Source organism: Ricinus communis, chromosome 7 (assembly GCF_019578655.1).
Source record: "Ricinus communis isolate WT05 ecotype wild-type chromosome 7, ASM1957865v1, whole genome shotgun sequence".
In the NCBI taxonomy this organism is placed as follows: domain Eukaryota; kingdom Viridiplantae; phylum Streptophyta; class Magnoliopsida; order Malpighiales; family Euphorbiaceae; genus Ricinus; species Ricinus communis.
In genome coordinates this window covers 2,328,285-2,354,396 of record NC_063262.1, presented here as the reverse complement: position 1 = coordinate 2,354,396, position 26,112 = coordinate 2,328,285, and the positions used below count along the sequence as shown (strand labels likewise).

Sequence of the window (26,112 nt, the reverse complement as noted above, 5' to 3'; positions counted from 1 at the left end):
CATTACTACAACTTTAATGGAAAGAGGAAAAAAGAAGAAGAAGACTAAGGAGCTCTCCTTTATCGGTATTTACCGGTCTAAACTCTCATCGACATTGACTTGTAATTTTAAAAAAATGATCAGTACGAACTCTATCAGAAACCAAATTAAACCAAATTAAGGAAGAAAAGACACCAGAGCTCTAGAGAAAATTTAGCAATGTCTATTCAATCATCAATCAAGAATCTATGACAATTATAACCAAATAATTCTTTAAAAGAAAGGAGATTCTTAACGAGCTTTAGTCTATATACCATAACTAATAAGATAATGGCACGTATATATGAATATTTTATATTTTAATAATTAATGATATATACTTTATTATTTAAAATTAATAAATATATGTTAATTATCTATAGGTTTAGTGTATAAGTAAGGACATACACTGAACCTGTCTAATAATTTTTCAAAAAAAAAAAAATACAAAGTTTTCAGCACGCACTATTGTTACTGTGGCTAAAAAGATTTATAACAAGGAGAGAGCCTCTTCCCTCTGCCTATTCTTGTAGAAGATCTTCTTTTTTTGAAAATTAAATAAGACATCTGTAATTGCCCTTTTCTTAAAAAGAAAAATAAAACCAAATTTGTCCTTAGTAACAAATGAAAAGGTATTACATAATGACTACAAGTTAAAGAAGCTTTCTAACAAATGAGATTCTTATAAGGATCTTGCTATACGAGGGTAAATAGTCTCGCCGGTATTAAAATCATGCCTTATGTTTTCAATTGGTATCAATTGTTTAATTTCTTTTAGTACCAAAATATTAATTTTAATTTCAAGTGATGGTACCTATTGGGATTCCGCCATCTAGGATTAATTATGAAATATTTTATTAATTTAATTATTTTCGTGAATAGATAATCCAATGGTTCAACCAGCTCTATTAGAGGCGTAGGAGCAGCTAGAAAAAACTCGGCAGAATTATGAGTTAAAGTCATATAATTTACTGCACGTGTCATATTCGAAATTAAATATAAATTTTATTTAATTAATAAATATTATGATTATTATTAGCAATATTAGTATTATTACATTTATTTTCGTTCTTTTCAAGATTATTATTATTATTATTATTATTATTTTGTCATTACATTTACTATTATTATAAATATTAATGTTCGTTATAACTGACGTTATTTAATTTTATTATTTAATGTTAGATCAAATAATATTATAAATTTTTTATGTATTATGTTACTTTAAAATTATTGATGCTAAATTTGAAACATGGTTCAAGATGAGATAATAGTAGAAGATGCCACCAGATGGATTACATGAGGACCGTATGTACATCGGTATAAATCAAAGACAAATAACAGAAAAAATATTCACTGATGTGCTTTGATCGATCACAACTCTCTAGGCTTATAGAATTTTGATTTGTCAGAGGAAATATCACTGGTCGAGCATTTCTTTCTAGGCGCTGGTTGTATTGATATTTAAGTAACCAGACTGAATTTAAAGACTTTGGTTGAGCTTTGCTCTCTGGGTACCATTCTTATTGGAATAAGAGAGCCGAATGGCTTATAGAATTTAACATTTTAGGTTTTGCTAAGGTACTCGTTCAGTATATATTAAAATTATATTTTTCTAAATAATGATATGACATGCATTTTATTATTTTGTGATATTTTATATTATTTAAATAATTATTTTATATAAATATTTACTTTTAATTCTGACTATATGATTTTAATTCACTTTCAAGACTGACAGTCTCAATTTATTAATTTTTTAGGTGTCAATTAGATCTTCCGCAGTTCCTCTCATTTTGGCAATTCGACTATTTTCTTCCTCAAATTTAATGTAATTATTTTTCTTGTATTTTTAACTATTTTAATTTCTATATATTCCACAGTATTTATATTTAGATTTTATTATCTATAATGAACAACTTGATAATGCATTAATTTTATTATTATTGATGAACTTGTATAAATTCTATTACGATTATATGGATAAATATTAGTAGATAAAAGTGTTTAGTATATTAACTTGAATTATATTTTAATTAAATTTTTTATCAATTAGATTTACTATAAGTTTCGGTCATTTTAAATTTATTCATTTTTTATAATTGGTTATGAATCTATAGATTGAGTCGTAATATGTGCTAATGAAATGTAATTTTTTAAAAATAATCAATTAAACTGATATGTTCCTTTTTTGTTCAATTTTTAATTGAAACTAATGAAAAAAAATTAGTGATATTATAATTAAAATTTAAAAACAACTGATAGAAAAGAATTAAGTGATATTTCAATTGAAATTTAAAATGAATTTGTAACATAAATTAGAATTGAGTAAATATTGTGATACAGAGGACAAATTGAAGACACCGACGGTGTGATTTACCTGACCGTATCTATCGTCTCCGCTCTCTATATACAAACACGCGAGCCCATGTCTTTTATATGTTCGCCTGTCAGTTAACGTTCCCGCGCCTCTCAGTCTACTAAAATCATCGCTAATTCACTCTAGTAACAACACCAACAAACTTTTTGGGCAAAACGATAATAATAATCCATTTGATCTTGCAAAAATCCGGAAAAAACGAAAGAAAATCAAATCAATGTCAAAGGACGACGATTCCTTTCCCTAACTTGAAGCAATGTTCATTCACCGCATACTCCGCCGTAGACTCACGTCCTTGTTGCAGCCATGGCTACAACACGAACCAGACCTTGAGCTAGAATTGGGGCTGATTAACTCTAAATTAGCTTTAAAGAACCTCAAGTTTAATTCCTCTTCTCTCAACCAGCTACTAGATGATGCCTCTCTCTTCTCATTCGGAGGTGTTACTATAGAAGAACTCACTCTTCGCTTCTCTAATTGGTCTGTTCCTGCTTTCAATATCGAAGTTCGCGGCGTCAATGTTATATTAGTAGCGCGGTAGGTACCTAACTCCGACTACATGTTTATGTATTATTAATATTATTTTAAAAAAAATTAGCTGACTCTGTTTTGTTGATAGGGAAGAGGAGGAGGAGAGGAGTTCTGTTAGGGCACGGAAATCGAGTGAGAAGGTTAATGAGGAAAAGAAGAAGGCTGTTGCTGGATTTGATCCTGAGGTATTTTGCTTTCTGGTGCATTTGTATTTATTGCTTAGTGATAAGAATTTCAATTGTTCGAGTAGATAATTTTGCGTACTATTAAGTTTTGTTTGTTTGTTTTGTTTTTCTACACAAAATCTGAATGGTTTTATATTTGAATGATTCGCTGGCCAGGATCAGCCCTATTATAGTGTCTGGAAAGTCTAGAAATGGAAGAAATTAATCTAATATAATTCTATTTAATTAGTTTTCATATTTGGAATGCTCGGACGTGATAGAATTTTCAGTTCTTTCAACTTAATAAAACAAGGCATTTTGAAAGACATGAAATCACATGATACATGGTTTTGCAAAAATCGACTTGAATTCTTATACATGGAAACAAGGTCTATAAGACAGAATAGAACACCTCTTTGATATTACATGATTGGGTAAGTTTGACTAACTGAGGCTTTGTGTATACCAGGGTGGTGCCTTGCATGATGTGCTGGAGAAGATCTTGATCTCCACTCCGTCAAGAAAAGGTTTTACAACTTCACTGTTGAATCTTATTCTCAAACATTGCCATTTACAGGTGTTTGATACCAAATTACAAGTACAGGTTCCCATCTTAAATGATGATTTAGTATGCTTGTTGGAACTAAAGGAGTTCAATGGTGAATCTGAATATTTTGAGCATGGATGTCTTCTAAGAGGATTTCTTGGTGTGGCTTTTAATCCCCCAAAAGAGACTTCTATTGTTATGAATTTTAAAGGTTTAGGAATTGGATATTGGATGAACGATAAGGAGAATTCTGTGGTTTCTTCCACAGATTTGTTTTCATGTATCAGGTTGAATGATCTTCAGCTGGCAGACATCAGTATCCGTGTTCCAGGATTAAATCTGTTACTTTCTCCACTTGATCTCCTAGTTTTGTCAGTTCTTGGTAGACTGCCTTTAAAGGAACCGAAGCATGTGAGAAATGGTAGACAACTATGGAGACTAGCTGCAAATAGGTTAGGATATGTGACTTCATTTCCCAGATTGTCATTGCATAATCTTGCTGACTTTGTTTGTATGTGGCTACGCTATCTTAATGCATATGAGCATTTACTATCCTTTATTGGATACACTCAAGTCAACTTATTGAAAAGGCCTTCTATTGGGATGCTCCGGGACAAAATGTTTCATAGTTCTGTCAAACAACACTGGGAATTGATATCTCGTACTGAAAAAGAGTTGCCACCTGAAGCTATTGCACAGGCACGGCGAATAGCCCGATACAAGGCGACTTTGAGCATTCCACAAGGTGAAGACAGTTATAAAGAATACTCTGTCCGTAGTCAGTTTCAAGTTTTTTCCAAAGTCCTTTCACTATTAGTCTTCACTTGGAATGTTATACACAGAGTAGTCCTCTCAAATATACATGCTTTCTTGTCAATAGTATTTTCCCGTCAAGAACCAAAATTTGATGGACATTTGGGAATCATTTCTGAAGATCACTGTCCTCAATACTGCTTCCTGCTAAATTTTGGAAAAGTTCTGATAACTTTTTGCTCTGGTAACACAATTCATAACGTTATCAAAAAATTGGAATCACATATTGGTATCTCACTTCCTGATATCCACTCATTCTGTCTGTCACTTGATGCACTATTACTAGTTTATGTTGATGACATTTTTGAGCAGTCCTTTTCTCTTTCCTGTGGGAAGTTAAAGGTTAAAACATCTTCTGTTACTGGGGATACTGCCACAGAAGGCAGTTCAAAGCATCATACCGTGAAAGGAAATCGAGAAAGGATGACCGCCAATGATTCAAAAACTGTTCTACAGGGTGAGCCTGCACAAATATTTCTTCCTTTGCAAAATAGTCAAAAGAATGCTGAGGGGCAAGATGAAAGTGCTCATGGCCCATTTTTGAAAACTTTTCTTGGAGAAATGTGGCTGACTTGGAGGAGAGCTTGTAAAAAATATGATGATAATGAAATTGAGTATTCTGAAAACCCATGGCTCCTTTGTGAGATAAAAAATTGTTTGCTACATCCAGGCCTGAAGGGTCCAAATTCTGGATTATGGAAATGCAATTTGACAGTAGGAAAACTAAATATAACTTTGGGATATCTTTCAATGATTTCAATGGCTATATTGCTTGAGCAGATGCAGCATGCTCTAAAATGGACTAACGACAATGGAAGAGTAAGTGTACGTTCAATTCCAACTCCAACCTTTCAAGATCAATCAGAAATTGTTTTGGAAGGTAAGTATGACGACTATGTTGGTAAGATGAAGAAAACTTTGCTTAGAAGACTTCCAGAGAAATGTATTCAACTAGGAGTATTGATAGCTGGTCCTCACATCCAGATGTCAGTAAGAAAAATTGGATCTAATAGTGGGAAGAAGGATGAGAATTATATAGTTGGCCAGGATGACCTTCACCTCAGATTCGATATCCAGAATATTGAGGCTGTTGTTTGGCCAACTTCAAAGTCTGATTTAGCATTGTCTAAGTTGCCAGGACTTGATGATGTGGAAACAGATTGCCGTAGGTTTCAAGAGCCTCGGAAAATTGAAGTTCCTAAATCAGATAATGAAAAGTATGCCTCTCAGATGTGTGTTTCGCTTAGGTCATATCTGAGAGCTGATGGTTTGATAATTTACATGGGAGATTCAACAGAAATAGAACAGAGCCAAATTTTTGTAATGAAGCCAGTAGCAGTTCAATTATCCTTTTTCAGGTAGCGAATTTCTGGCTGTTATTTTGCTTTGCATCTGCTTACATGGAAATCTTGACGCATTGCTTTCATGGTGCCTTTTTCTTTTCTCACTTTTGGTCTTTTTTGGTTGCTCGGATGTCCTTATGTATATTTGTATTTTCTCAAGGGCATCTGCATGCTGTGTTTTGTGTTCCCTTTTTCTTTTGACTATTTTAGGAGGACATCTTATCCTCTACATTTGTTTCCGACATTAAATTTCTTTCCAATCTAAGAATGAATAAACGTATTTAGTTATTCAGCTATGAGGTGGAAGAACTTATAAATGGTTATTCTTTCTACTCTTTTTTCAAGTGGCAACACTGTACTTGAGAATATATTCTTCCTGTTCCATTCTCCCTTGAAGAAAAATTACAGCTTCTAAATTGTGCTTGCGGATAAAGGACACTATTCTTTGGTATAGAGCTTTTTCAGTGATGTCCTGGAGTATCTAGATGCAGAGTATTGCCTCCATCCTTAAAGATCAATTTCTTTTTCCTTTCTTTTTATTTTATTTTTAAATTTTATTTCCCTTAGCTGCCTTTGAATAAGGTGGATTTACTTTTCTTCTTTTATTTTTTTCTTCTTCATGGCTTCTGCTTTAGGGGCTTTTTCTTTTTTCCTTTGGGCGTTATTCAGCAAGAGTGGAGCGTCTTATGTTTTTTAAATTTCTCCTGCTATTTTTTTGTTTCTACATGACGTTTAGGTAGGAGATTGTTTATCCTTCTTGTTATCTTCTCCTTTGTTTATTCTTAAAATGAAATCCTTTCTTTAATAAAGCTAACCCTTTTTGGAATAAACTTTATGCTCAACCATTCATTTATAGGATATCAATTTTTTCACCTCATGTTTAAGTTAATATGCTTGCAAAAAAATGTGCTAATTTTGCCTCTTAATATGGAATTTCTTAAAATTATATTTCTTTCTCTAATATGCTGACAACATATATAATATTCTAAAGAAGAATAAATTATGCATCTATTGCAGGGAGTGCATTCATTTATTTAGCTCTACCATCACTGCTTTCTCTGCAGCATTTTATGGGAGCACAACAGGATTCACAGTTATATCATATATGGATGAATTGAATGCTTTATTTCAGGTGATTGTTTTTTTCTACGTTTCCTACTTATATCTTCCTATTTAAATTTGAAGAAGCACTTCTTCACATGCCAACATCTTGGGGTTCCCTTGACAGAATATTTCGTCATTTTAATTTGATATGGAGTCAAATTCTCATTTAGATCTCAGGTATTCTTAACCTTATCTATCCATAGCTACAGGAACGGAATCAGGCCTTCATAATTGTAGAGCTACTGGTGTTTGGCCAGACCAGACCTTGATATACTTTGGCAAAGAACTGTCATACTATGCATTAGTATGGAAAAAAAGAGTTAAAATGATATTGAATATTTATGTAAAGGCATAAAACTGGTTCTTGCTTTTTCTTGTTATTTTCTGTCTGGAGGAATTGTAGTCAAATGAAGTAAATACGTGTAGTATTAATTTCCCCTTAAAACAACCTGTTTCTGGAGTTCTTTTGTGTTTCTAGCACATGGCTTGAATGTAATTGGTTATTTATCATGTCTCTATCTAGGTTGTTGCAGATTTATTTTCAGCAGTTTCATGTGCTTTTGATGGGTTTTGCATAATTGGTTATTCATCTCTTCAAGACTTTATGAGGCAACGTAAGACGTTTTCAGAACCTGACAATTATGAGACTACTGCAGGAGCACCTTTGATACATAATAGTACCATGTTTTCCATTAATGGAACATTTCATTTCAAATTGATGGATGCAATTATTCAGAGTTGTAAAATAAGTGATAAGCAGGAGAGTCCAAAGAAAGTATATGATGGCCTGAGTCATCAAAATTTTCCTGGGCATTGTTTGCACGATTGTGGAATTTGGATTTCTGTTCATCCTACTGTTGCAGATCTGTCTTATGAAGAAGGGAAAGCGGACATTCATATTGACTTGTTAGAATTTCAGTCTGTAATTTTTAGGCATCAGGATCTTAAGGGAAAAGGTTTTCATCAACTTGTAGATAGAAACTTGCAGTGTGAATCTCATAATTGGTTATGTGAATTATCTCTTTCGAATTTCACATTGACTTTATGGTCGAGTTATCCCCACAAAAGGATGAGTAACTCATTCAGTAATTCAACTTTGGGTAGTAACATATCAAACATACTGGAGAATCCTCATCCATTAACAGATTCTGAAACATCAAATGTGCCTTCTGAATTTGAGAATTTGGGTATCTCAACTCCAACCTCAAGTCCCCGAATTCTCATAGGTGTTACAATTGGTGGAATATTTGTTGCAAGACACAAAGTAAAGAATATTGTGGTTGGAGCACATCAATTCAGTAAGCTTACATCATGGTTTTCAGTTGAGGGAAATCTTAAGACAATCTCTTGGAGAATACAGGTGATGACTTTATCTGTAGTTGAGGAAGCTAATTATCTCTCTCTTTTGGCTTTACTTGTTCAGAAAATCATCTTTTTGACCTTACTTATATTGTTAAGAACATTGAATGATTACTTTTATGTTTTGTAGTAGTCTTGCATATGATACTTCAATTCACCAAATGAATACACTTCTTTTTTCTTATGGGAGTGACAAATAAGGTGTTATGCTACTGTTCAGGGTGGTCATCTGTTCCTTGAAACCACAGCTCTGAGGATGTTTGTTCGATGTTTTTCTTCATATATACAACGTTTTACAGATATCTTATCCATCACGAAGTCGTCCATTAAACAAGTTGAAGATGCTCAATATGAGGCCCAAGGGATGCTACATGCAACTCAACGACCAGGCTGCACACTGCCTGAGACTTTCAACATAGATGTGCATCAGTTTTCTGTTATTCTTGCTATTGAAGATGATATTGGTATACGTCCTCTCTTTTGTTCAATATGATAGTTCTGCTGTATTCGATATTTAGATAAGAAGTCAATTTGTGCAGGTGGTTTGCAGGAACTTGTGAGTGAGCTTGATGTCTGTGTGAAACTTGATTCAGCAAATATGCAAAGCAAGTTCACGTTTGAACTTTCTCGCATGTCAATCTTTTCTCAAGTCATTCAAGAATGCATTGAAAATAAAAATCAAGTTCCTCACTTTTCTCTTGTCATGTCAAATGAATCATCATCCCAGTCTATGACTAGAGATCCTTCTGTGGCATTTCAGTATATAGATGGAAGTCATACTAGCCATCGAGACTATATCTTGAATCATTTAGTTGTTCTTATATCAGCTGAGAAGTCCACGAGCTGTCCTCTGCCGTTAAATCAGGTTTGGATTGGCAATGGTTCTATCTCAGGTTTTCATGCGACAATTTCTCTATCTGAAATATTGGTGAGTGGTGTAAAATTAAGTTTTTTCTGTTTCTCTTAAAGTTTCAAGACCTGTATAATGCTATACATTTCATGCTTTTGATGCTTTGCTAGTCTCTTCAGTAAAGCACATACATATATTGATCTTTGTTATTATATCAGATGCTTTTATCCATGGCTTCATCGGTCTCTGGTGAATATAATGAAGAGACGACCAGTGACCGAAGGGGCTGGACCAGTAACCGAGAAGCTGATAACATTTTGGCAGAGATGGTTCCTGACGGTATTTCTATTCTCATAATATTTATTTTCTTTCCTTTCAAATTTGGGAGACTTGAACCAAACCTTATTATTCAAATGTATAGGAGCTATCAATTTTGAATTAAGGTGGAAGGTGACCAAACAAATGGGAAAAACTGTAAATCCTGTTAATGAAAATTTAGTTGAAGAAGAATTGAATCTTGTTGGGCTTGGGTCCAACCATTACCGAATTGACTAGAATTAATCACTTGGGTGGTTGACCCTTAACACTTATAAGCCCTCCAACTTTTGTTTACTTTAACAATGTGGATACTCTAACAGGGGCAATCGTGGCAATTCAAGATGTGCATCAACATCTGTACTTCACAGTTGAAGGAGGAGAGAACAAGTATAGCTTGGTTGGCATAATTCATTATTCTCTTGTTGGAGAAAAGGCTCTTTTTAGGGTAAGAAATGACAATGACTGTATTTTAATTTAACATATTAGTCTTGAGTTTTATCAAGTGCCAGTTTCTTGTAGAATGTTTGTGATTCAAGTGTGCTTACAGGTACTTGTCTGACATGAATGACACTATGCAGAGATGTTAATTTGAGTGCTTTATTGGTAGTTTAGGTTAATGTACGTTGCCATAATATGTTTTAGTTGCTTTTCTAGGGTTTTGCATCTGTAAATGCAGCACTTTAACAAATTTGGAATTTGTAACTATTGAATGTAGTTTGGTCTTATTATATGCCTAATTCTTGATTATGATGAACCACATAAATGACTTTTTCTGGTAGGTTTTTTTTTAATGGAAAAACTTAGGGCAGGGTGTTGGTTTCTAGAAGCACTAAAACACATGATGCTTTTTTGTTAATTTACTAATTATTTAGGAAATAAGATTAGCGAATTAACTAGAGTTATTATCATTTTTGCAACTCCCCAAAAATTTAGAGTAGGTGAAAATTCTTCCAATTTATGGCCCGCCATACGTTCTATTATATAACTATTATGGATATCAATATTATAGCCGATCATTTTGGGTATCAAAGTAGATGCCTGAGACTGCATTGCTATTATTTCTTTTTCTGCTTTTACATTAAGCTTTTTTTTTTGCTATAAAAGGAATTATTTTAGTTAATTTCTTTTTTCTTTTTCTATTTAAATCTACTTTGAAAAGATGAAGAAACAAATTTTGTGTTCTCTCCTTTTCACCATGGCGATGGAGAATCAGATTATCACTATATTTATTCCTTTTGCTACTTCTTCCAGTTGTATTCCTTTGCCTAAGTGCATATCAATTGAAGTAGATTCTTCTTTTTAATCAATCAAAACCTCTTTCAAACAGTAAGCATATGGCTATAATATAAATACAGATGAATCTTAGATATAGTAACATGAAACTTAATACTTCATAACTGGATATGTAGGAATCCAAATTTGTTGAATCATTAACTTTATGCTCTTCTACATCCTAGGTCTTCCTTTTCCTTCATTTGGCTTATGTTCTTCATGTAGTACTCAGATCATATCACTATGAGAATATGTTAATACTTCCATATTTAGGATTTTTCCTGAGAAATCTTTAGAATCATGATGCAGGAGCATCCTAGTCAAATTATCCTTATTTTGTTTGGTTTAGGACTTTATCAAGTCTTCCTGTTTAGCTTTATTTTCCATCTTTATTTAGGATTCTTGTTAAATAGTCTTTTATTTAATAATTGGCAGGATGAGTTTTCCACCTAGGATTAGGATTTATGCTAACTAGTTAAAACACAGATGCTAGTAGAAAACTTTAAGTTGTATTTTTCTTATTCAAATTCAATTATAGTTCGAGAGGTTTCTTTAGACTCTAATTGCCTAATTTTATGTAAGTTTCCTGCTTCAAATGTACACATCTTTGTCTAAAATTTCTGTCTTACTTCTTATCTCTACTGCTGTCGCACATCAAATTATCACTGCATAGCTAATAATCCTCTAATCATCAAATGAAATGTGAACAACCTGTCCCCCTCTCTTTGAAACAGCAGGTGCTTTTGGTTCTGTCGGTGCTTTTAGGTGAATTAGGTCTTTGAGCTCATGGCATAGGCATGATAACTGATGAAAACTAGATCTGCATGCTGCATTTGATTAAGCTTATTGTTTGCCATGCCATCACTACTATTCCATAAGCATATCGAGGTATTTGATTCTAAAATGCTGTGCTTCTTGTTCTGGCTGTATCAGGATGGTCACGTAATATTCTGTATGTACTCTATTTAAGTTTGGTATGTAGCTTATTTTCTCAGAATCTATTAGTCAAGTTGGAATTCTAGCCAGCTTGTATAAGAATCTTGATACTGATGCAGGTGTGATGATTAAGCATTTTGGGGCATGATTATGTAATGTTCTATTTAGCTGGTTTATAAATGATAGTATCACTGGGTAGCAGCTCTGTACAGAAATTAGCATGGGCAGCTGGCTCAATTAATGTCTATTCAGCTTAATTTGTGTGATAGCTAGCTGACATCACTTCAACCCTGACTGCAATCCTGGATGGTGTAACACATATGCAAGCCCTCTTCTGTAGGATGGGGGACACATTGGATTTTACATCAAAATTTCTTTTGTCAGTTTCAAAAATAACATGAAATAATCCTTATTGAGATGCTTGATTAATATCACACCATTTATTTGAAATATATTTTCCATTTGCATCATTGGTTGAATTTATTGTTGGTTTTCATGTTAATTTTCAGGTGTTTGGGATCCAGCACTTTATACTTGATAACCTCTGTTCTAACTATGTGCAGGTCAAGCACCACAAACAAAAGATATGGAATTCATCAGTTTTGTGGTTCTCCTTGATATCATTGCATGCTAAAAATGATTCTGGTGAACCATTCAGATTAACTTATCGTCCTGGCTCAGCTTTTGTTGACATCTCCAGCACAAATGACACTGGAAGTTCTCTTTGGGGAGCACTTTCTTGTGAACCTGACAGCTACAAGGGTGATATTGACTGGGAGCCATACAGTATTTTGGTTAAAAATAAGTTTTACCTCATTAATAAGAAGAATGACTGTGGTGTTGCTTTTATTGATGGGAGTCCAGAATTTGTTAGGAAGCCTGGAAATCCTTTCAAGTTTAAAGTATTCCATGACCATGCAGTGGGTTGCAATGTTACAACTTCAGATGGGTGTTTTTTGGAGGCTTATGGAGCTAATCTGTATCATAGTGCACATGAGGAGGAAGACCAAACTTCTTATATGAGTGGAAAACTCCCTTGCATTCAAATTAATATTGACAACTCCGATCTGACCATTGTACATGAACTTCCAGATACAAAGGACCGGATTCCTCTCCTTCGTGCTTGCATCAATAATGCCCAAATCATTGTTCAAATTCTCCCTTATAAAACTAGATTTATGAGCACATCATGTTCTTTGCTTCATTATTTTGATGCACAAAGAAATTCATGGTGAGTATTCTTTCCCTGTAGAGAGTTATACGATTAGCTGTTTATGTTCTACTAGTTGCCTTTACATTAGAATTTACTCCAGATTGCTCAAGTTTCAGTTTGCTTTCCTCTTCTTGTGGGATGTAGGAGACAACTTCTTCAACCTGTTGAAATTTGTACTTTCTACCGTTCAAGTTCCCAATTTCGAGGATTAGAAATTCGTCAGGATGTAGTGCCAGTTCATTTCTATTGCAGAATTAATAAGGTCTGAAGAATCATGCATAAGAGAATCATTTCTTCAAAGTCTTGCTCTTTTATATATATATGTATATATATATATAAAAGAGTGATATATATATATATATATATATATATATATATATATATATATATATATATATAACTTTTTCTTTTTTTTATAGCTTGCTAGATTTCAGTCACAAAATTTATACAATTTTTTGTTTTGGCCTGTGCCTTGTTGGCAGTTTCATATATATCTAACCGAGCTTTCACTGGATATACTACTCTTTATGATTGGAGAGTTGAAGTTGGCTGGTCCATTTTCAGTAAAAAACTCCATGATTCTGGCCAATTGCTGCAAGGTCTGTACTCCCTGTGTAACTAGTTTATATGAAGCATCATTCCTGCACCCTTCAAACTCGTTCTTATTGTGACCATTTACATGCATCATTTCCATGCTAAAGTAAAACTTGTTTATTCTTCATCAATTGTTGTGCTTTCAAATGATGGTTTAATATGATATTGGAGCATTGAGTACTCGGTTGGAGCTTGAAATCTCGAGCCCTCTGCTGTTCTTTGTTATACCATCATTTGTGATGGAGTTTCATTTTCCTTTTCCTTTGTTTTATGAGAACCTTTTATTACGGCAGCATGAAACAGCATAGAACGACCAAGAAAATTACCGAATAATTTTAAGCTCCTGAAACAGCATAAAGAAGCTACTGATATTTGAAATAACTCAATTTCCTGATACACTTCTTTCCATCCAAATATCACCAGATAATTTTAGCATATTTCTGCACCTACTGTTGATTGAGACAATTATGCTTTCTCCACTTGTGCTAGAGTTTTAGTGATAGATATAAAATTGCTAATGCAATTTAATTTATGTTGGTGTTTCCCAAGGGTAGTTGTAGCATCATCTTCACGGTGTGCATCACCATTCTTTTGAATTGATATCAAGGCTCTTCTAGAGTTCATAAGTTAGCAAGTACCAAATGTAGATGATGGATTAAATTGTAACAATAATGCATCTGAATTTAATTTCATATTGAGGAGGGCACTTGGGTAAGTTCAGCTCCATCTATGGAATATCCTTTTTACATCCATCGTACATTTCCTAAATGCACTAACTAATATAATATCCTTCTTCAAGAGATTCAATTTGAAGATGGTATAGTTGGAATCAGTTGTGCTACTTTTGCTATATCTGAAATAACTAGGATGGGGGATGAGGAACTTCTGTTTGTATTTGTTATTCCTCTTTTTAACAAGCAACATAACATTACTGATAGGCTACACTGTCAGTATGTGTGGGTTGTTCCATATAGGGTAGCTACAAGAGAATCAAATAGGTTATAATGTGAAAGGAAAACCCACTAACTTGACTTAAATCATGCTAATGATTAGGCCCCAATTAATCTAATTTGTATAAGCCTGTCCACACTCTTCCATATAATATTGGCCCCATTAAAAATCTTATATGGTATCAGAGCCCATGAGGCTTATTCTTGGGACCCCTATATTGTGTACTGCATGTTTGTATCAGTCCAGGAGCATAGTTGTCCGTTCTTTTTCAAGTGCAGTCGCACTTGGGGTAGAGTATCAGAATATGCGTCTGCTGTCCCCTATTGGATAGTTACAAGAGAATCAAATATTGTATATTGTGGAGGAAAACCCTTTCTGACTAAGTCATGTTAATGAGTACGTCTAAATTGATCTTATTTGTACAGGCCTACACTCTTCATTTAATCTTGGGCCCATAAGCAATCCGAATAATTACCTCATTTCCCTCTCTCTTCTCCTTGAAGTATATATCTCTTTTGCCATTTTCTTATGATATTATTCTTTTATCTACTATATGAAAAATGAGTGTTACAACTATTTCTGCAGGTGGAGAACCAGACAAGTTTAAATCTTCTGTGTCATTTTTATGATAATAAAAGTGTGAGTATAGCCAGAAAACAGTCTGCTTCTGTATTTTTAAGGTAACTGATTTACATTTTATTACTCATAATTCCAATGGAACTACAGCTTTCTTTTATTGGAAAATTAAATTGTATTGAGAAAGACGAAGTGCACAGAGAAAGACTAGGATCCTTTTAGATAACTCAGTGCACAACTGCGAAATTGACATGAAAACAAGCTATAAATGTAATGCCCTCCAATCATGTTGGATAACACTCAAAGAGACGCCCTTAGAAGCTCCAGAAGCATAAGCCCACATAGAAGCCAATAGCCCAACTCCTTGTCCCACTGCAAACTAAAGGCACACTCTTATTTTTGAAGATATGAGACATATCTGTCATTCCAAATTACAGCTTTTTTTATAGGAAAAATAAATGCTATTGAGAAAGATAGGAATTTGCTTAAATAAAAGAAACATGAAAAACAAGCTATAAATATAATGCCCTCCAATCATGTTGAATAACACTCATATAATTGCTCTTAGAAATTCCAGAGGCATAAGCTCATGTAGAGGCTAAAACAACTCCTTGTCCCACAGCAGACTAAAGGGCATACTCTTATTTTTGAAGATGTATGCATTTCTCTCCATCCAAATTACTGCATTAATACTGTAAGAAATCACAGTTCCAAAGAAAGTTTATATTAGGATATCAACCAGGAGCTCAAGGAATTTCCCTCTCCAAATATGTTAGTATACAGCCTGTAGTCTTCATTCCTTTAGGGAGAGTCTTCATGCCTATAGTACACCAGACTTGCACTTTTAACCAAAAAGTTATCATGTATTTGATTGACCAATGACCTCTGATTATTATGTGCTCTGAAGGCTGCCAATATTAGCAAGTGAACCTCCAGAAGGTGCATCTTCCGTTGCAATTCAGCTTTCCACTCTTGGATCTCTTGCAACTTCTTCACTTCATCTTTCTCTTTCAAAAAATCAAACATTTGCTTGGCGAACACGTATAATGTCCCTTTCAGGTATATTAGCCGTTGTTTAACCAATGGATTAATTGTCCTATGTTGATCATTGATGCTTTTTTCAATGTTATTTTGTTTTATTTTATTTATGAATATAAAAGTCCTCTGTGATCACTGGGACATGGCAGCAAAACTTTCTGGTAGTCAAGATTCTTAAACTAAATTCTGCTCCCAATTAGTCTTATTCAAAAGGGTTGCTCTTGATGTTATGGATAGCTAATTGATCATAAAAATATTTTCAGTCATACAGCTGAAATTTGAGAAGGTTTTAAAGTCCGAAGAAGTATATTTTGACAGAAGATAACCATGCAGGAAGTAGAGAAACCTATTTGTGGCATATATGGAAAAGTATACTCCTCAGTGCTAGTAGGTCAGCCACATGAATCCATGTGACATCTGACATGGGGAAAAAACGCACAACAATAGCTTCTGAACTAACAGAGCAATAAAGTTAACTTCGTAAACTATTAGAGGGGAGAACTTTTATTCAGTGGACTGACAGAGGGGCAGAATGGAAACTCCTATCTATCTTCAACCTCTAGCCAGTCTGAAGACTGGGGAGGTCAGGCAGACTGGTCTAGCTTGTGTGCCATGTGGCTGATACAGAGGACACTTGATGTTGAATTTGTCAAACGTGGTGTTCCTCCATGTATGCATCTGCATTGTGCATTTTTTCTTATACTTGATTGATACTCCTCATTTTTCTTGGGTTTGCTTGATTGCAAAGAAATTCTTATAAAGGACTGAAAACCACAAATCATGATTAGTTCATTTGCTCCTTGTGTGATTCATTTATCTAAATTGAAACCATTTTTGTCTCTTTTTCAATTTGGTCAATTTATTTATAGCAACTTATGACAAAATTGCCCATCCTCAGGGTTGGATTAACTGTTTTTTGTCCTTGAACAGATTCAAGAAGTTACCCTGGGCCCTTTGTTGTGGTTGACATTTGTAGGACATCTAAGGTAGTTTTCCATGTTACTAATATATTTCTTTAACTTGAGAATTATACCTGTTTTGGAGATTTTTTTCATTTTTTTGTTATTTATAGGATGGTTTGTCCATTGCGGTTTCTCCTTTAACTAAAATACATAATGGAACTGAATTCCCCATAGAGCTACGATTTCGACGACCTCAACAAAATGAAGATGTGTCTGCATCTGTGTTGCTGAATAAAGGGGATTCGATCGATGATTCCATGGCAACATTTGATGCTATAAGTTTGTCTGGTGGACGAAAGAAGGCATTGATGTCTTTAACTGTTGGTATGCATACTCAATTCTGCAGCTTAGTGTTATCCAGTTCCCACATTTTTTGGATATTTTTCTAGCATATTGCTTTTGGATATTATGAAATTGTCAGAGTTTACAGTTGGGTGTATGCGGTCCTTGTCTCCTTGACTTTTTGAATTCCTTTTGCTTCACTCTTTTGGTTTGATCTACTGGTTTTTGGTCTATCATTACTTTACAGTCAAATTTAAGATAATTATTTGGAAATCACAGGTGAAGTGGGCCACTGCAGCTATTACGCTCTGCTGCGCTTCACTATTCTTTGCTGTTACACTTATATCTTCTTTTGTAACCTAATATAAGCAAAGGAAAAAAGTTATGGCAGCAAGAACTGGTACCATTATACTTAAGGCGCAGAAATGTGGTCATGTTGTAAAATCTCAGCATTTAAAAAAAAACTTATTTCCAGAATCTTATACACTTATATTTTTGGTAATTGACTTGCAGGTAACTTCTTATTTTCTTTCAGACCTGAAATTGCAGATGGCCTGATAAGTTCCAAGAGTGCACTTTCAGTAGAATGGTCAGATGAGCTTAAAGGTGGAAAGGCTGTTTGTCTTTCAGGAATTTTTGATAGGTTGGGCTATAAAGTCCGCAGGGCTCTATCCGTTGAAACGACGAAATGTTCTTTTAGCACTGCACATTGTACCCTTGGATCTGAAGATTCCCATGTCACTAACCTGCATTTTCTGATTCAGAGCATTGGAAAAGATGTTCCTATCATACATCCTGATAAGTCTGGCGATGTTTCTAAAAGTAGAAATTCACCAATTGCATTACAAGAGCAGAAGGAAATTTTTCTTCTTCCTACTGTACGAGTATCCAATTTATTACACTCAGAGATACATGTGCTTTTATCTGAGACAGGTGATGGTATTTTCAATAATTCCTTAAGTTTGCCATAGCACAATTAACAACTTCTATCTCGATGCAGATCTACAAACCACCAGTGTTAGTCACAATGTTGGGAAGCAAGCAACTATAGCATGTGGATCGACAGCTGATTTTTATGCAAATCCTGCTATAATGTATTTTACTGTTACTCTAACTGCTTTTAAATCAAGATGTAAGCCAGTAAATAGTGGTGATTGGATCAAGAAGTTACTTAAGAACAAAAATGATGTCCAGTGTTTGGACATTGATCTAGATTTCTGTGGTGGAAAGTATTTTGCATCACTAAGATTGTCACGTGGGTTCAGAGGCATATTAGAGGTTGTTATCCGGATTCCAATTCATTATCTTTACGTGTCATTTGATGCACTCTAATTACAATGGCACATACCAGAAGTTGGGTTTCGACTCATATGTATCTTTCCTTCTTTAAGACTAAGGGTATTTGGTATTTGCAGGCTGCCATTTTTACACCATTTTCTTTGAGGAATAACACCGACTTTTCCCTGTTTTTCTTTGCTCATAACCAGAAGCTTCTCTCTAGGTACTTGCTATGTCTGAGGATGGTAAATGAACTTTTTAAGTACTGGTATGTATTGGTCCTTTATGCACTAATAGCAATCAACATTTTCAGGGATGAGGTCAGAAAGTATGGTTCCAGCATTCCTCCAGAGTTTGGGTTGTGTTGCCCCCCAAATTCGATTAAATCATGGTTCTTAAAGTAAGATATGCATATTTATTAATTGCCATATAGCTCTAAAGTTCATACCATTCCTGTATCATCAGAAAGGAAAAAAGATCATTCTATAGTTGTTTTTATCCTCTTATTGGCTTCTAAAAAATTCTATTACCAGATCTCACAAGATGCGAATCAAAATGTTAGAGAATGGTACATCTGAGATGCTGCTAGACTTGGATGCTTTATCAGGCCTCACAGAGATAGGCTTAGAGGTAGAAGAAGGATCTGGACGGAAATATATTGCAAAGTTCGGGGTTTCTATGGGACCATCTTCAAGTATGGTGGTGGTCCCATCACAAACTGTAACTATGATCCCACGGCATTTTGTGTTTAATGAGTCAGAGGAAAGCATCAACATGCGCCAATGTTACTTGGAGGTACTAGTTCAAGATTTTTTTTTCTCAACTTATTTGGTAACTTTATATTTGACTTGGATTGTTACTCCGTTTGCTTTTCATCACCATCTTTCTTTTTGAAAGGATGGAATTGCAGGCACAGTCCATATTAGCAGTAAACAACAAACAGTATTACAGCTGCAGGAAGTAACTTGCACAAACAAGGAATTCAGTATTTTTGAAAACATTATCAGGAAGCATAGAAATAATATTGATACTTCATTAGTATATATCCAGTTTCAATTAAATCAACCTGAATCAAGCTGGTCAGGGCCAGTATGCATCGCATCCCTGGGATGCTTCTTCCTGAAATTTAGGAAACCATCAAATCAAGCACTGGATAGCAATGCAACAGAATTTGCTGCTATTCATGTGATAGAAGAAGGATCCACTCTTGGGATGCACTTCCATAAACCACCAAATGTTGAGCTACCATATCAGATTGAGAACCATTTGAATGATGCATCTCTTACTTATTATCAAAAGGTTGTGCCATTATTCGCTCTGTCTCATCTATCAGTTCCAATTTGATGGTCAAAAGATAAATTATTATGTCTAATAATTTGTTCCCAATTGTCCTTCCAAGAACTTTTCAGGATTCATCAGAGCGAGAGTTTCTTGGATCTGACTCTAGTGCTTTCTATGTCTGGGATGATTTGACACTTCCACATAAACTGGTTGTTGTAATCAACGGTAAAGGCCTACCAGTTGCTTTATTTATTAATTTTATTTTTAAAAAAGAAAAGAAAAGAAAAGAAAAAGTGGCTGTAATTTTATCCCAGTGTTTGTTTAGTTAATTCACAAGTATTGGAGCTTCTCTGGTATAATTCTTATTTTTGAGCTCCTTTACCCTGCCCAGCACCCAAAGAAAAACCTGGATATTATTATGACAGGGTACGAACAAAGTTTCCAACTTGGATGTCTAATGTTTTAAGCTACTTGGTTTGGGTATGGTTTATGGGTCAATTTAAATCTGTATTCCAATTATTGGAGAGAAAAGGAGGAAAAGAAAAAAGAAAAGGTCACTACTCATTTCTGTGAAAGTATGTCGCTTATCATGGTCTCATATTTTTGGCCGATTATTCTTGATGTACAAACCAGCATGGAATGTGCATAATATTCTAAAAGGCCGTTAATTATTTTTTAATTCACTTCGAACTAGATAGCACATGGATCAGGCTGTCCTGCATATATTTTGTTCTGTTCTTTATTCATTGGAGTTCTTTAGTGTATACTTTCTCGAAAGGTATTCGGAAACATGGTGCAGTTTGCTTGATCTCTTTTCTGGTACTTGCAATAAACATGCACAACTAGAAGTAGCATATAAAAGCAATACCAAACATCAGTGCACTTTGTTCAAGTTATATTACAAAGAACGATGAATCTAGAAGTAGCATATGAAAGCAATACCAAACATCAGTGCTATTATACCCGTTTTTCTTTGTAATCTGACTGATTCTCAATTTTAAAGATGCTTGAAGTATGACAATGTTCATGTGTGGAACAACTATTATCCATGATAAAATGCCATGTCAGTAACTCCATGGTTGTTAATATCCTAAGGAGTATAATATAATTGGAAATTTTTAATTTATCATGCAGATATGCACCTACTACGTGAAATTAACTTGGATAAAATACGGGCATGGAAACCTTTTCTCAAAGTAAACCAACGGGGAGGATTGGCATCTCATTCACTTTTAAATCAAGAATCCAGAAACCAGAAAACTTATTTTGGTCAGTTAAACAGCATGGATATCGTAAAGGTGGGGTATGAAGTATATGCACAGGGTCCCACGAGAGTTTTACGAATTTGTGAGCTTTCCAAGAGTCAAAAGGGAAACGGATTGATTCAATCATGTGCAAAGATCCAATTAAGAGTGCTTCATTTGGCAACCTACTTACTTGAAGATGGAAAGCAGGTCAGTCTCAATGGATTTTATGTCACCGGACACATTCTCTAACCTGATCTCCTTGATATCTGTTGCGAACTTTTTATAATTTCAAAATAAGTTTTCAATTCTAATGACTCATTATCTATGTTACATTTCTTCATGAATATCATTTTTAAATTTATCTGGTTTCTCTTTGATCATTAGTTCTCTATAGCCTTCCTAGTGAAAATTGTTTTTTGATGGAATGTCTTTGTTTGCATTTACTTATTGCTATTCTATTTGCTTGCTGAAGGACTTAGATAAGAATCAGGAATCATGTTATACACCACTTATAGTTGCAAGACTTGGCAATGTCAATCTGGATTCTGTATATACTAATCGGCAAAAATATAATCAGATTACTGTACAGGTAATATTTCTATGTATCTCACATTCTTTTTGAATTATGAAATAGGAGAAGTGGCCTTAGCATATCTGTGGCTATGATTTTCATATTCTGGAAGATGTTATAGTGAGAATTCAAATTAGTTTCCGCACAATAAGCTTGAATTGCTATAGTAGTTATATTGATAATGCATGAATTTTAATTGAATGCAGTCACTAAATGTTGAAGAGAAGTGGACCGATGCTCCTTTTGCAGCCATGCTTCGGAGACATCAATTAGAATCCAGGGAATCAAATGCTTCTGTCCTTAAAATAATATTTGTCCTTCTTTCAACCAGCTCCGATGTTAGACAAGTTGAATACTCATCCATTATTCTGCAGGTATAATCATTCAATACACTTCTGTGGTTTGTCTTATGCTGCAGAGTTATTAGCTTTCGGTCTTTTGTTGCTAAAGTTCCTAATATACATCTGGTCGGATTACATGCATTCACTGGTTTCGGTAGCTCTAACTTTGTGACTCAAATGGTGCCCAGCCAATTGATTTGAACCTTGATGAAGAGACATTAATAAGACTTGCCTCCTTTTGGCGAACATCTCTTAGCAACTCAACTGCTCCAAGCCAGCGGTATTACTTTGATCATTTTGAGGTCCACCCAATAAAGGTTTGGAGTTTTAATCCTCCAATTGCAGTATGTCTCATGAGCTGTCCCTTTATCTAAATTAGTTTATATCTATGTTTCTGATATCTTACAGATTATTGCAAATTTTCTTCCTGGGGACTCCTATTCAAGTTATGACTCGGCTCAGGAGACCCTAAGGTCATTATTGCATAGTGTGGTAAAGGTGTGTACTTCATTTTTTTCTCCTGACAATAATTAAACAATGCCTTTTATCTCTTTGTCCATTTAGAGGTGCAAAAACTTTACTGATGCTATTATGATTTGTTTCCTCTTGTGGCTCATCTATAGGTTCCCCCCGTAAAAAATATGGTTGTAGAGCTCAATGGGGTCCTGGTTACTCATGCTTTGATAACCATCCGTGAACTATTCATCAGATGCGCACAACACTATTCCTGGTAAGCCTCTGCGTGTGCATGTGTTTGTTTGAGATTTTTTGAAACTGTAATATCACTATATGTCTTAAAAGAACTTTATGATCCAGGTATGCAATGAGGGCCATCTATATTGCAAAAGGAAGTCCCTTGCTTCCACCGGCTTTTGTGTCCATGTTTGATGACTTGGCTTCATCTTCTCTTGATGTTTTCTTTGACCCTTCTCGTGGGTTGATTAATCTCCCTGGCTTCACATTAGGTAACTATTTGGCAGTAAATATGCTTCTTTCTAGATGAGTAATATACTCATCTTGCAGAAGGAGCTTTGCTTTCCCTTTTGGTTTGCAACATCCACTATAGCGGATGCTTCGAGGCAACAGGTTGAAAACATATTTGGAAAATTAAACTTCTTCTTCTTTTAAGCTCTGTTTCTTCACACCCTGAGATCCATTCTCATACTATATGTCAGCACCTTCCTGTCAACTCTCCTGGATTTTGATGAAAATTAGCTTCTATACTGTGTTACCTATGCAGAATATGATGGGTTTCTTTAGTTCTATGAATTTATTGCCTTGCTGCTTTTTGAGGATAGGTACCTTCAAATTCCTCAGTAGATGTATTGATGGTAAAGGGCTCTCAGGGACAAAACGCTACTTTGGTGATCTGGACAAAACTGTATGTCCTTGTTTTGTTCAGTTACTGATAAAGTTTTCATGGCACTCAAAGATATTATTGCATTGTGGTTCTGCAGCTGAGAACAGTGGGATCGAATATGCTATTTGCTGCTGTCACTGAAATATCAGATTCTATTCTGAAGGGAGCAGAAACAAGCGGTTTTGATGGCATGGTACTCTTCATCTCTCTTTGTGAACATTTCCTCTTCATTTATGTTAATTTATGTTTGTACAGCTAGTGAAACAGAATTTGAAAATTTGAACTACTGGATGTGTCCATAATACATTCTCTCTTCACTTGTTGTCAAGGTGAGTGGCTTTCACCAAGGTATACTGAAATTGGCTATGGAGCCTTCACTACTGGGAACTGCTCTGATGGAAGGGGGACCAAACAGAAAGATCAAGCTTGATAGAAGTCCTGGCATTGATGAGGTAATTCTTTTGCATGTAGTTCAATGGCAGTTGGATCTTCTTTTTTATGTCCCTAGTTTCTTATGGAAATGGTTGATAAACTTATTTTATGGACTCCCCATTATGTTGTTGCATAGAGAGAACAAACAAGTGATATTTTCAAAAATTAAGAAGCATCTTTCCAGTGATATTTTTAAGTTTTTAAAAGCATCTTTCACCACATCATGCACAATTGGGAATGTTGATTTTTCACTTTGCAGTTGCAGGCATTTATTCAGCGCAACATAGTACTTATTTTGCATCGTTAATCAGTCACTGACTGGGTATTTGAATATTGCAGTTATATATTGAAGGTTACCTGCAAGCTATGTTGGACTCGATGTATAGACAGGAGTACCTGAGAGTCAGGATCATAGACGATCAGGTAAATTATTGAAGGGAAGATTTAAATTAGATTAGGTAAATCTCCAATAATTTTCTTGCTGGATAACTAGGTTCTTAAAAACCAAAATCTAATTGTCTAACCCTGACTGTCTTCTGGGGACTGGTTTGGTGTTTGTCATAGATACTGTGGAACTGCAACTTGAAACTTTTATGTGATAAATGCTGGTCTGTTCAGTTTGCTTCATCCCAATCCTAGAAATTCTTTTTATATGTATAATCCTGGGCTTGAAAAGGTCTGATTTCGATTGAGAAATCATAGTTTTGAATAGTCCTCAAACTATATTTTTTCCTGAGTACTTTCTTTTATCCTACAATGATTTTAGTTTTTAGTTTCATTACCATTATTACTAACATTTCTAGTGCACTTAGGTATTACTCAAGAACCTACCACCCAATAGCGCCCTCATAGATGAGATCATGGATCGTGTGAAGGGGTTCCTTGTGAGCAAGGCATTGTTAAAAGGAGATCCTTCTGCATCATCTCGCTCTTTACGTCATCTTCGAGGAGAAAGTGTAAGTGGCTTGCTTTTTCTTTTCTTTTCTTCTGAAATTATGATTTTGTGGAAAGTAAGTACAGTTATAATTATGATAAGCTAGGCTCCTAGTGGAATCTATCAGATTTTAATGCTATCACTTCCTTAGTTCCTTTGCTAATCTACAGGCTTAGAGCCAAATACTAAGCAGACTTTTTTGGCAATCCTTCTGCATAGCAATTCTGAGCAAAATCTTATGACGTGCTGCAAATGGCCATTGTAGGGGCAACTTTTGATAAAGGGGGTTACGCATAAAATCGATTATAATTATGTTGCACTTTTCTATTTCTCTCCCCCTTCCATGTGCAATATGTTATGCTTGTTAGTTTATGAAACCGATGGGTGTCAATGTTAACTTTCTGCTGTCAGATTAAGCATGTTTGCTCATTTTCATGTGTCCATCATCCTTAGCTGCCAATAAGATTATCGAAAGGGAATTCTTCATGATCAACTGGGGTTGGCTGAAAGCAGCGTTCTTGGGGATGATTTGATGTTACTATTACAGGTTCACTATTGGGGAGAGGGAGGTTATGCATGTACATTTACATGTGAATTACTGTTTTCTTATAACTCCACTCCTTGAATCTGTTAAAAAAATTACTCATGGGAATAACTACCGCAGGAATGGAAAATTGGACCAACTGTGATCACACTATGTGAACATCTCTTTGTGAGTTTTGCAATCCGTATGCTGAGAAAGCAAACTGGGAAGTTAAAGGCCAATGTCATGTGGAAAAAGGAATCAAAGAGTGATGATGACAAGGCAGTAGTCCGTGCAGACCCCAATAAAGAGGAACAGAGGTTGAAGTTCGTATGGAAATGGGGTATCGGTAAGTTTGTATTCTCTGCCATTCTAGCATATATTGACGGACGGCTATGTCGCGGAATTCCCAATCCTGTAGCAAGACGAATTGTTAGTGGTTATTTGTTAAGTTTTCTTGATAGAAATGGCACAGGTGAATAAAATGATATGGTATCATATTCAGTTTGCTACTGTTTCTTCTACCTTTCCCATTTCTTTTTCTGGTCTACTTTAATTTTCTATCTGCCTATACAATTTGGACTTCTGATGCAGATTTCAGGAATTGGTGGCGTTTATTACTGTAGCATTAAAACCAGCTTTATCATCGGGGCTTTTTATCACAATCGTTGCTGTGTGGTTAGCCTTTTTGTGCAGGGTACTTATCCATCTACTCTGCAGCCAATATCATATTAATCACTTGCTTTGTTAATTATCCTACTCTAAAAGCTGCAAACTCGCAAAATACTGGAAAGCCTGGATAGTGTATTCTCCTATCCTGTTTATATTTTTCTCGCAAAATGCCAAGACATGCAAGAAAATGGACACTGAAAGCAAAAAATCAGGTCAGCTAAA

At 34.9% G+C, this 26,112-nt stretch overlaps 1 protein-coding gene across 5 annotated transcripts; it reads left to right on the top strand.

Moving 5' to 3' along the window:
- Positions 1-2,389: 2,389 nt before the first annotated feature.
- On the top strand, positions 2,390-25,742 carry LOC8260571. Of its 5 annotated transcripts, XR_007216677.1 has the most exons (37): positions 2,392-2,935; positions 3,018-3,114; positions 3,563-5,811; positions 6,814-6,928; positions 7,424-8,260; positions 8,480-8,723; positions 8,799-9,187; positions 9,328-9,448; positions 9,748-9,872; positions 12,199-12,866; positions 12,993-13,110; positions 13,331-13,447; positions 14,979-15,073; positions 15,877-16,028; positions 16,938-16,993; positions 17,080-17,293; positions 17,765-18,184; positions 18,252-18,529; positions 18,667-18,752; positions 18,843-18,929; positions 19,063-19,324; positions 19,427-19,828; positions 19,939-20,035; positions 20,945-21,264; positions 21,530-21,646; positions 21,835-22,002; positions 22,158-22,286; positions 22,378-22,467; positions 22,593-22,699; positions 22,786-22,934; positions 23,268-23,350; positions 23,427-23,522; positions 23,659-23,781; positions 24,101-24,184; positions 24,574-24,717; positions 25,149-25,273; positions 25,360-25,494. XR_007216677.1 is itself a non-coding variant. In XM_048376894.1 (36 exons), the coding sequence occupies exons 1-36, from the start codon at positions 2,655-2,657 to the stop codon at positions 24,869-24,871; spliced, it is 9,126 nt and encodes a 3,041-aa protein (XP_048232851.1). In that variant the 5' UTR covers positions 2,393-2,654; the 3' UTR covers positions 24,872-25,141. The 5 variants fall into 5 exon arrangements, 3 of the variants coding, with proteins under 3 accessions (XP_048232851.1, XP_015576740.2, XP_048232853.1); XM_048376894.1 differs by lacking the exons at positions 25,149-25,273; positions 25,360-25,494 and adding an exon at positions 24,866-25,141 and having other exon boundaries at positions 2,393-2,935; XM_015721254.3 differs by lacking the exon at positions 25,149-25,273 and having other exon boundaries at positions 2,394-2,935; positions 25,360-25,742.
- The last annotated feature ends 370 nt before the right edge of the window (positions 25,743-26,112 follow it).